Source organism: Amblyomma americanum, chromosome 4 (genome assembly GCF_052857255.1).
Source record: "Amblyomma americanum isolate KBUSLIRL-KWMA chromosome 4, ASM5285725v1, whole genome shotgun sequence".
NCBI classification, from domain to species: domain Eukaryota; kingdom Metazoa; phylum Arthropoda; class Arachnida; order Ixodida; family Ixodidae; genus Amblyomma; species Amblyomma americanum.
This window is the reverse complement of record NC_135500.1, coordinates 160,003,084-160,014,473: the sequence shown is the minus strand read 5'-3', so window position 1 is coordinate 160,014,473 and position 11,390 is coordinate 160,003,084. Positions and strand designations below refer to the sequence as shown.

At 44.3% G+C, this 11,390-nt stretch overlaps 1 protein-coding gene across 1 annotated transcript in view; it reads left to right on the top strand.

Moving 5' to 3' along the window:
• LOC144128601 (cell adhesion molecule Dscam1-like) overlaps nt 1-11,390 on the top strand; it is a 91,827-nt gene that overhangs the window by 47,847 nt on the left and 32,590 nt on the right. Inside the window, exons 10-12 of the mRNA XM_077662132.1 lie at nt 6,857-7,147; nt 8,462-8,581; nt 9,580-9,759. Of these exons, the coding sequence (XP_077518258.1) occupies nt 6,857-7,147; nt 8,462-8,581; nt 9,580-9,759 (591 nt within the window). The remainder of the gene's footprint in view (nt 1-6,856; nt 7,148-8,461; nt 8,582-9,579; nt 9,760-11,390) is intronic.

The following is an 11,390-nucleotide window of genomic DNA, read 5'->3' as shown; positions in this document are numbered from 1 at the left end:
CTTTCAGTGGAAGAATTACAATTCTTCTTTTCAAAAAATAAGCAAACTCTGAGTCAATGACACAAAAAATGTTTTAATTTCACTAATTTGCACGTCAAATTCTAAACACGCACTAAGAAAGATGATGCAAAAGTTTCAAGCAAATGCTTGTCATTACAACCCCCTCCATGTCCATACCATTATCTGCGCAATAGCTTAAAGAGCCTCGATTCCGACAATCTTGATCGCATAGGTAGCATAAGAGGGTTCTCGCACAGCTGCAGCCTGAAACGCACAACATGTTCGCTTTCTGTTTGCAAGAAACCCATCTACCTGCCCTCCCTCTGCCTAAAGAGAGGGACCATATTTACGAGCCACGACCTGCGACGTCGGGCATTAAGGCAAAGTTCGCTGCATCTGTCTGAAAGCTTTCGTGTTCCCTAGGCTTTGAAGCCAGATGTATGAACACCATAAACGCCGCCACACGAATGGACAGCGTCGCGGAGCTGAGCGTGCAGGCCATTCGTGACAGCATGATGTGCCGCATCGGAGAGAGATATATGCTTTTCAAACTGTCGCAGTGGAAAATTTCTCTTTCTTAATTCGATTTGTCTTGCAAAAATTGATGTGCACTATTTGATTCGTCCAGCGAATCTAATAAAATGGTATTGAATTCACTATTACAAATTTTGTAATATTCCCACACCCTTACTAATGGTGCTTAGAAATTGCGTACTGTGGTCAAACAGAAGTTAGGGCGCCCATTATTCATGTGACGTTGTCTACCATTTAAAAGATGACTCAAGTAAAGCTCTACAAGGATTATGCCTGGATATACAAGGCCTGACACTATAATTACAAGTGAAGGTAGGTGGAACCAATGGACGCAAGTAGCCAAACTCTAAAGAAAACAACATTGGAAGAAGGCAAAAAGCCACACTGTTCCGAAGACGAATGGACAGCAGCGAACGTTGCAGAGAGCGTTCGAAGATTTGGCAGATGCCAGAACCTATCAATGCTTCGTGAGCAAACTGTCGAAATTCCTCAAGGAAATCCCCGCTTCGAAGCTGCTGTCGAAATACTTGCACACAGAAATCCGTAACGGTCTGCGTGAGCCTCTCTGTCATTTTAAAGCATCAGTAAGCTTCCTGAACCCTTCAGCGGTCGGAATGCACAAGGGATTTCTTCTCGTCTGGCTCAGGGATACCGATGTCACGCTGCATTTCCGCATGACGTTGTAACGCAGCACGTAGTAGCGTGGGCCAGCTGCCTCGAGCTCCTGAGTCCCATTTTTCAAAACGTCCTCGTGCTTTGTATTTTTTGTACTTAACGCGTTTGAAAGCTTTGCTACCTTAACTTTCAACGTCCAGGAATCCTCTTAGAAAAAGTAGAATGAAGTATGCATATATTTCGCCCCAAAGCATCGCCAGGCAGAGCTGTTGTCCTGAATTGTAAGTGGCCAGCTATAAACAGGATTTTCCGCGCTAGATGCTAAAGGAGGCTATAACAACTTCCTGACATTGACGCCACGTGAGCCAAATAAACCGTGTGACTAGCTTTTATTTTTTCGCGACGCTGTTCTGTAGCTTCGTGGCCTAGATTAGCAAAAAAACGGGAGTGCTGGACGTTGTCATACGCATGACGGATTCGCGTTGCTAAAGCTGCAGATAGTCGCTTTTCTCGAGCGAAGCCTTTCATCAAGAATAAAGCAACTGCTTCTGGTCGTTCGCAACCGCCAGAGCGGAAGCAGTAAAACAACGAGGTCAATATTAAAGAAGGCCGCAGTATATAACGAGACTCCGTTAAAGCTTTGATTTCGGGTTGGGTAGTGTTTGCGCAAGGCGCTTTTGCTCATGGCGGGCAGAAAGCTCCTCCCAACGCATAGTTGCTGCTCCGAAGAATTTCTTGCATCAGAAACTGAATTATAGAGAAGAACATGATTGAACTTTCGGGCAAAGCTTGCTCTCCATCAAAGTAATTTGCTGGGAGGCGTACGAGCGTCTTAACAGCGTCTTCGTGCCTGAAGAAATAAGAGAGCTATATGATCTCGCAAGAGGAGCGCATAAACGCACCGCCGTACTTCCTCCAAGACTCACTGCCTTCGTAAATATCCCGGTACTGCTGTATAAATAATGTATTCGTTCAACGAAATTCCCGGAAAACGTGGGGCCTGGACTCGCCGCAAAGCAGCAGGCTATGAAATATCTTCAAATTAATTTTGCACGACAGTGCTTTCAGTGCTTGCACTGCCTGCTTTGGAGACGTCAGCGGTCGTAATTTATTGCGCCTGTATTACAATGGTAGGAAGAACGTTTTGTCACTCATTTTATTGAATGTTAAGGCTCTTGAAGTTTCAATATTGCAATACCTAAAGCCGCCATTAAAAAACCATTGGTTCTTCATTGGCAGCTTTAGTTCTTGCTGCATTGAAGAATGAAGGGGTCAGGTAAAGGTCACGGAGAAAACGTTGTATATATAGTGTTTATTGTAATATATGAGAAGTTTCGCGTCTTTATTAAATGCTACATTAAAGCGCGAATGATCTCACAACATGAAAATTGCAGTTATGCTTATATTTTGGTTCACTGGAAAGGCATTGTCGAAATAGATATAATGCTTGTAATATAATAAGAGAAGCAGTGGCGTATACGGCTGTGGAAACAGAGGAAAAATTTGAGTGGCATCTGCATTACGTGTCCGTATATCTAGCTCCAAATACAGAGAAATCTATAGCATCAGTATTTTTATAGCTCCGCTGTAAGAGTAGTTATTCTTTATTTTATTCCTTACAGATTATCCAGCACAAAATATATCCGTGTTGTATTAAATATATTAATTGCATATATTTTGGTGTTATTGCATGGCAACGAATTTCAGTGTTATTTTACTCTGTCTTCAATAAAATTCCGCGAAACATTTTCAATATTTTTGTATCAACTGGCACAAAAAAATAAAACATTGGTTTTACCCACTAAGACGAAATTCTTATTACGCAGAATAATTCCTTAGACTCCCTGTCACGAAATAACAACAAAGTTCGGCTATCACAGAGGTAAAGCAGTGCAAGTAAGAGGTTAGTGGGTTTATTGAAAATGGATTCTTTGTTTTTTTCGTTGTCAGATATCAGAATGTGATGAAAAATTTATACGCTAAAGTTAAAGAGGTATTACATGGCACTTGCAGCCCAAATTTATGCTGAATTGCGGAAAAGAGCTTGTCAAAACATTAAACTGAGCAGTTTACTCGTCTGTGTTAAGTGAGCATAAATGGGGTTTGAAAAAATGATCTCCTCCGCTAGCTTTGAAAAAGAAATAGTGCCAGCAGGAGGCTCACTAAAGAAGTCTGGGTAACTACAGCAGAACAGAGAAGATGTCAATGCTACTGCAACAGTATGCCGAGAAATCAGAGCGAATCGTGAGGGTTCCCTTTAGGAACGACGTCGGAGGTGCACAAGCGAGTCATTATTATCATCAACCTAACTACGCCCACTCGCAAGACAAAGGTGTCAGCTGCATCCTTCCATTTAATGCCGTGAGCTGCCTTCGGCAACCAGCTTATCCCAGAAAACTTCTTAAGCTCAGTCCCACCTGACTCCCTGACGCCCCCTGCTAGGTTAAACATCTCTTGGAATGCGCTGCGCTACTCAGGCCCAAAATGTTTGGTTGTTTGCTTTCTACTTTGTAGTCGTGTGTAAGGCATTAGCATACATGAATAACCACGTAATATTTGCATACAATGGCTAAATAATTTATAGTCGAATTTGTTTTCTCGACTGCTTTAGTGCAGGTTTGAACAGCTAACCGATTGTTTTGACGTCAAATATCAATATAAGTCACATCAGGATGAAAAACTGGTATAATCTCTGCGTGGTCATGTTGGTCAACTACAACGCTAAAGGTACCCTGCCCAAGATTCAGGATCACGAGTGAAGAAGGAGCTATTACATTACTGACTTTTTCATTCCTCAAGTGAACTATATTGTCCTTTGGCGTCACAGCCACAACTCAGCTTTTGAAACTGAAACCGGAGTAGATGAGCGAACAAATATAATTGTCGACTTTTTGGCTGACATAGGCGAAACCATCGTAGTGATCCTTGTATTTTAATGTCTTATTTATCTTTAAAAATGAGAAAATATGCAACCGGTATTTGCTATCTATACCCTTAAGAGACCATCCGTTATCAAGGCGTCGAAGTTACATGCGCTACCCATTTCTTCGTCTTGATTTCGACTACGATGCCTATAAGTTACGCTTGTTCCCTGATCCATTCAGCTCTTTTCTTATGTTTTAACGTTTAAGTTATAATTCTACTCTCATTACCTCACTGCGTGGTCATTAGTTTAAGTTCCACCCTTTTTCCTAGCCTCCATGCATCTCCCTCATACTTAAGTACCGGCAAGATAAATCTGTATAAGTTGTTTCCCCTTGAGGGATATTGACAAACAGCTGTTCATTACCTGAGAATGCCTGCAAAATGTGTTCCATTACATTTCTGTTGTCCAAGTTATGTCGCTCTCTTTGTACGGATCTACGGCTTCTACCTGCACCAAGTAGATGTATACCGTTACCATTTCCAATGCTTCGCTGCCTGTCAACTCTTTTTCTTCTCCGAGACTCTTGCACATTACTTTAGTTTTCTTTATATCATTTTTCAAAACCACCGTTTTTCTCCGCTTGTATAAGCGAGTAACGGACTAATGTTACAGCACTAGGATCAATGCATGATGAGTGCGAAATTAATTAGTTGATTAATAAATGTAGGAGCAGCGTAAGGCTTTCAATGCATCAAACAATCCTGTCAGCGTTGAGTAGGTGAAGGTCAGAAAAGCTCTCATTCGTTGGGAAGCTTGGCAACTGGCTCGTCAGAAGTTAAATAGCGATGAGGTATTCCCGCTATTGTATTAGCGGCCGCAGATGGTTAAAAAAGTGCTGAGTTTCACGTAGTTCAAATGAGTAGACGTGCGAAGGCATGTTTTTAGCCCGGTTGGCTCATGGTTTTTCATTGCTTTGTCGTCGCACGTCTGGTGACGGCGTTAATGCGTAAGCATTACTTGCCTATAAATGGCATGTATAGAAAGTGTCCGCACTGTCTGTCTCAAAGCAACTCGGGTAAGTTCGGAGAAGAGCCGCACAAGCTCCATCAAATCGGAGGAAGCTCGGGTAAGCTCGTGCAGCAACTCGTGTAAGTTCGGAGGGGCGCAGTGCAAGGGTAGGAAGCTCGGGTAAGCTCGGATCAGTGCCGCGCCAGCCGCGCAAGAATTTGCTCAGGAAGACCATTGACATGGGTCGCACAATCCCTACGGGTGGCTCTGACCGGAACAGCCACCTGTCACTAGAATGACGCATTGTATAACCGGTGCGCCACTCCGCTGGTAGTGGTATGAGGACTCGCCGCCACCTATGAGTGTTAAATAGACAATGACCAATTCTTAATATACGGAGCACCAATGGTGTGCGGTTTGGTAGCCACTGGGAACAAAGTTAGATAAACACACGGAATTCAACACACATATTCAACCACAAACGCACCATCAGAAACAGCAGTAGTGCACAATGCTTTCGCATTCATAGCACGTAAGGAGACTGAAGTGCCTACGGCAGCTTTTTTACATTCAGGTTAAGCTCTGATCGAGGTTACCCTGATCTGATCTGTTCGCACCGCAGATGGAAGTTGATGACGATGTGAAATGCACAGCGCGAGAGAGTGCGGCAGTTTAACACGAGACACGGTCGGATACGGCGATATCATAGGGCTGTCATGCAGTGCCAGTGAAGCGGATCTGTTCGCGCTGCCGCGGAAATATTTATTTATATTCATTTTAATTCTACATAGCCCAAACTCACACTAAAAGTCAAGCTTCACACAAACTAGGTGAGCCGGTTGGACCTCATAAAGTAGTGCTTTCGTATTAAAACATACCTATTGCTCTGGTGTCTTTAGACGCATGCTAAGCCGTGGCAAGGTTCACTGACCCACAAGACTATTATCGCGACCAGCATCAAGCATAGGAAGCCAAGAAGGCTCTTTGTTGTTGTTTACATTAGCATACAAGGCGCTGGTGTTAACCACCAGCGCGTGTAGGGAACGTTTTTTTAATGAAATTAGCAGCGCGTGTAGCAAACGTTTTTTTTTATGTAATTAGTGCATGCAGTTTACGCACCAACATCATGCTTATGGTTGATACATGGCATTTTCAGATTACACACGTGTCTTATATATCTTATCTTATAACTTATAGGTTTCCGAGCCCTTTTTTTTTGCGGTGTTTGAGCAATATTGAATGAAGGTCACGATACAACCTTATTTCTTGATATTACTGTCATAAATTGTCTGAATAAATTCTCGCAATCTACGGTCGCAAAAAACAGCCATGAGCTGTGTAAATTTCACCACTGGGAAAGTAGCTATCGGTATGTATGCAAATACCAAGCGCCAGCGTTAGTTTTAAGGCCCTGCTAATTTTGGGAAAGTGTGTGCACCGGATCAGGCAAATGCAGTTAGCTCAGAGGGAAGTGATAAAGACAAAGAGAATCAGTGGAGGTCACAACAGTAAATACCTTTTCCTACTGTAACGAATAATCTTACCATACTAGGCTAGACCTTTGGTCACGGATAGTCATGGATATAATTCGTTGTCGCCTCTGTTTTTTGAGTTCGCTACAGTAAAACCACGGGAGCACATGGTTACCCCGGTTGTATTTATTAACAAAGTGCACACGGACTGGAATGCATTTAAGCGGCATATAGAAATGGCTGACTGGTGGTTATAACAGTAATGCGGCACTGGTCACTGCGTCTAATGGAACCAAAAAATGCTTAAAGTCAAGTTGGATGGGATATAGCGAAGTATTTAACAGCTCGTACATTCACGCAGCACCCCCCGTCGTGAGCCCGTTCAACTTCCCGGACGACTTGACGGAGGGCAAGCGGGCCGGTGCAGCGTGCATTGTGTCAGACGGGGATCCGCCCATCTCCATTGGCTGGCTCAAGGATGGACGCCCGCTGGACGAGAGGACGCTGGGCGCGACGGTGGCACGCACCAACGACTACACCTCGTTCCTGTCCATCGCCGCCGTTCGACAGCTGCTGCACCGAGGCCTTTACACGTGCATCGCCAGAAACCCTGCCGCCTCGGCTAACTACACTGCGCCTATGCTAGTGCGCGGTGAGCTTCGTTCACTTGGTCAAAGCCAGATGTTAACGAGTTGTGTATATTTTCAAATGGTGTACTCTGGATAGATCGAGCCAATGCACCGTTCAGTTACCCCGCTTGTATGCGCTCTGCAGCAAAGCAGACTGGAGTGTATTAATTCTTACTTACACAGCCCAGCGGACACAATCATACGTTTCTGCGTTCGCCGCGCGAAATTTCTCTCTTTTTCATTCGGACATGTTAAATGCGGGCGAATCACCATGGTAGACGTAGACGAATGGAAGCGACCAAAGTGCCACCTTCGTAACAAGTTCCTCTTTTTTGTGATGAATGCTTAAAGTGAGCATGCCGAGCTACAGCCAATACAAAGCTCGCAAAATGTCCACAGAGAGGTTGAAGGAAGGGAGAGAGGCGAAGGGGAATGAAATGTTGATTTATCCACAAGCTTGACTTGTAACTGAATCTGAAAATGACAAAAGCTTAACTGGAGTACAAGTAAAACATGCATATAATCAGGCGGGTTGAGCAGTCCTTCGGCAACTGGCAAAGCTCCCGTATAGCATCAATGGCTTTGAAAATATTTCGCACGTCGTTAAATGCGCGTACTAGAGGTACGGAAATCATTATCTCTTCTACATCCCTAGAAATAGGTCCTTTGAAAAAAGTGCTGAGCAGGCATTACTACCACGATTTGGACGCGCGCAGATATATGAATTGTTTTGTTGTTGAAGAAGGAGAACTAGCTAAAGGAACTGCTAAGGTTGCTGAGCACTAAACTCCTCACAGTGGCGCTTGCAACGCATTTCCTGTTGTTGCAGCAGTATAGTTCTTCCGTACGTAAACGTACGTAAAAGTTCTTCCGTACGTGTTTACGTTGACAGCTGAACTTGCACTAACCCAAGACTTCTTCTGAAAAGGTTAAATAATGTGTCGCGGAAGGTACGGGTCCCTCTACTGCTTCGCACTGACCAGATAATACTTCCATCCAGGCTATCATACACGCACACATAACCGTCCGCCAGCAGTAGATGGACTACTGGCAGGCTATTCCTTGAGGCATAAAGCTAATGGAATGATGCTACAGTTCTTAAATTAATTATTCCGGAGGATTGGTAATAGAGCATAGCTTGGGTGTGCGCTGAGAAGTATACCCTCAACATGGGATTCGCATTTATGTCTATTTTGCTGCTTAAGCTGTCTTAATCTTTTCTTTGCACCAGTGTGGCTACTTACAAATATTATTCTCATCCAATAGATATGTTACGTGGTTATTCTTACTTACTTTGAAGCCCTTTCTTGCCTTCACCTTCTCCCTTGTCGAGGCAGTGGGCCCTCGGTGGCGCCACGAACCAGAAGACAAGGAGGCTGTGCTGGGGCGTTCCATCATGTTCGACTGTCAAGCGCATGGTTTTCCAGCTCCTGTTGTCCGGTGGAAGAAAGAGCGCCGTAAGTACACTAATGACATGTAAAGAAAATTGACAAAATGTAGATTACTGAGTTTCCGACCGCAGTTTTGCATCCTGAGGAAAGGTTTGAGAGAAAGAAGCTCTTCTTATCAGTCGACATTTCTTGGCCCTTCAGTATGTAACAGTATCATTCACTTTTAAACAATTCATTTTATTGAAAAGATGCAACAGCCAAGAGATTACGGTGCTGCGTTGCTACTGGAACCTGCAGAGCAAATAAAAGCGTAAGATCAATGCGCAGCGATATGGGGGACTTACAGTGGTGTCCGTGAGTAAATGCCGTTCGTGAGTAATCGCTGCCTTTCAAGATTTCAAGATGAAGTACGTAATTTTTGCCCTTGCTTTGCCCTAATAGATGGTCAGCATGAACGGGCTGCAGCTGACACTGGCCTATTACGTAGTACATAATTTTCTGAAAAGATCCCCTGTAGCAGACGCTCCATGTACACTTGAAGACTAGAATCGTTTCAGTGCGGGGCATAAACAAATGTCTAACTGTAGAGGATCAGTGCTTATAAATCTTACCTTTCCGGATTATCATTTCACTTTCGCGTGCATGTCAATGGCTGCACGGGCCGATAAAATTTACCCTCCAAAAAAAAAGGAGAACTTTATTCATATTTTGAATAGCTTGAATCACAACATAAACCAAGGAAGAAGGGAACGGTCGCTGCAAAAATGTCGGACTAATGATGCTAGACTGATGCAACTGGAGTATGCAGCTTGAATTTATTGGAGAAAAACAGGCAGAACAAAGGCATAGGAAGGGACAAAATGAATCGTTATACTAAGGTCTACCACAAAATTTTATTTAAGAGCAAATCTATATGAAAAACAACACAATATTTTTCCAATAATAAAGGGTCTTGCAATTCCTCCACAGTCAGGCACACGAAAAAGACATGCGTGGTAGTTCTTGGCCAGCTGGCACAACAAGCTTTTCAACATTTTATTTCATGCACTCGTACGGGGCTACAGTCTCAGAAGACGGCGTTCGACAGTTCACGACTATCACCAGCAGTTCTCGCTTACGGGTGCTGGAGAACGGTTCGCTCGTCATCAACGAAGTCGACCTCTCAGACGCCGGTCGCTACCTGTGCCAGACGCAGAACGGGGTCGGATCCGGCATCTCTACCGTCGTCAAACTCGGCGTGCATGGTGAGTGTCAGAAAAAGTACGGAAGATGTAGCAACTTTTCAATGTATTCAGCCACGTTGGTATGCCAGCGTTCGGTGAATGTTTGATCAAAACTTATGAGCGTCCACATACCAGCAAGATCTAGCAGCAAATTCAAAGATATGCAAAAACAAAACAAAAATCGGTAAACACACTTAAGACTCCTTACCTGTGAGAATGCGAAAGCTTTACTGTTCTTGTATGAACTGACGCCCACTCAAGCACAAACACTAGCGTAACGCATCACCCGGAGCGCTACACAACGAACGTTTATGTGCACAGCGAGCTGTTAAGGCCCGTTATCTGGAAGTGGCAGGTGCGGTAACTGACTCACTTCTTTCGCGAGGGGAGCAAGAAAGATGTGAGTCAAAGGAGAAAGAGAGAGAGATGTAATGCCGTGGATGACTCGGGAATAATATCGATCACCTGGGTATATTTAACTTTAATTGACATCGCACAGTCCACGGGCCTATGTTGCGTTTAGCCTCCATCTAAACGGGGCCGCCGCGGTCGGGTTGAACAATGAAATGAAATTGGTTTTTAAGGAAAGCAAATGGCCCAGTAACTGTCTCACAGGTCAATGCAGCCAGTCATGCCAGGCCACCTGTCGCAGCTGGACACACAGCCTTTCAAGCGCACGCCTGCTATCTCTCCACGCTCGTCACCCCCCGGAATCCTCTCTGCTGAGTTGCCCTTTTTCTTTTCAGTTTTTCAGGTCAACGAGTTATCAACTTTAGCAGCCATCATGCCTGGACAAGCTTTACCATCCCCATCCTAACGCTATTCCTGCATCAACCCCCCCCCCCCCCCCCCCCTCACCAAGCCTCCTCCTCGGAGGGATGACCATATCTTAACTCCGCGAATGATAAACGCTTTGTCCAGACAAACACAAATCCTCTCGTGAAAACGTTGGCAAGCACCCTAAGGTTTTCCCTCTCTTGCTGACTTTCTGATTATCAAGAAACACCTGACAAACCTTTCTCTACCATGTTTCACATCTCGGTGGACATCTCAATAGCGCCTTAGGGAAAGGGTAAAGAGTGTGAAGAGTGTGGGAAGGCATACATTTCAATGTGCAGATGTCCTCGCTTCGAATCCTTGTAGCAAGCTAGCCTCAACTTGATTAGCAGATGCAAGCTATAGGCAAGTATAAATCGTATGACACAATCCGGAACGTTGTACGATGGTTGCGTCACAATGTTGTTACCAATGTTGCCGGGAAAACTGACGCCACATTGAGGCTGGTCAGTGGCGAGTATATATCGACGAACGACAAGTACAGCATCCTCTGAAGTAGAGGTGCTCGGCTTGTTACGTACGTCGTACGGCCGCTTGGTGACGGCACCCTATTTTTTCTTGCAATCGTTGGGATATTCTGTACCATCTGAGAGTACATGCACACACTAACACATAGCCCAAGAAATCTGATTACTGCTGGATTTTAATTAGTGGTTCAGAATCGTCCACATTAGAACAAGGACGCCTGTCCTCGTCGTAGTTGGTGCTATGTCACATGCTGCTCAGCAGGCTGCGTTGACAGGCAAATTGGTTCATATCAAGTACAAGATGATAGATTACTTAGGATCGAGTTTTAACTCATGCTTATTTAGGGA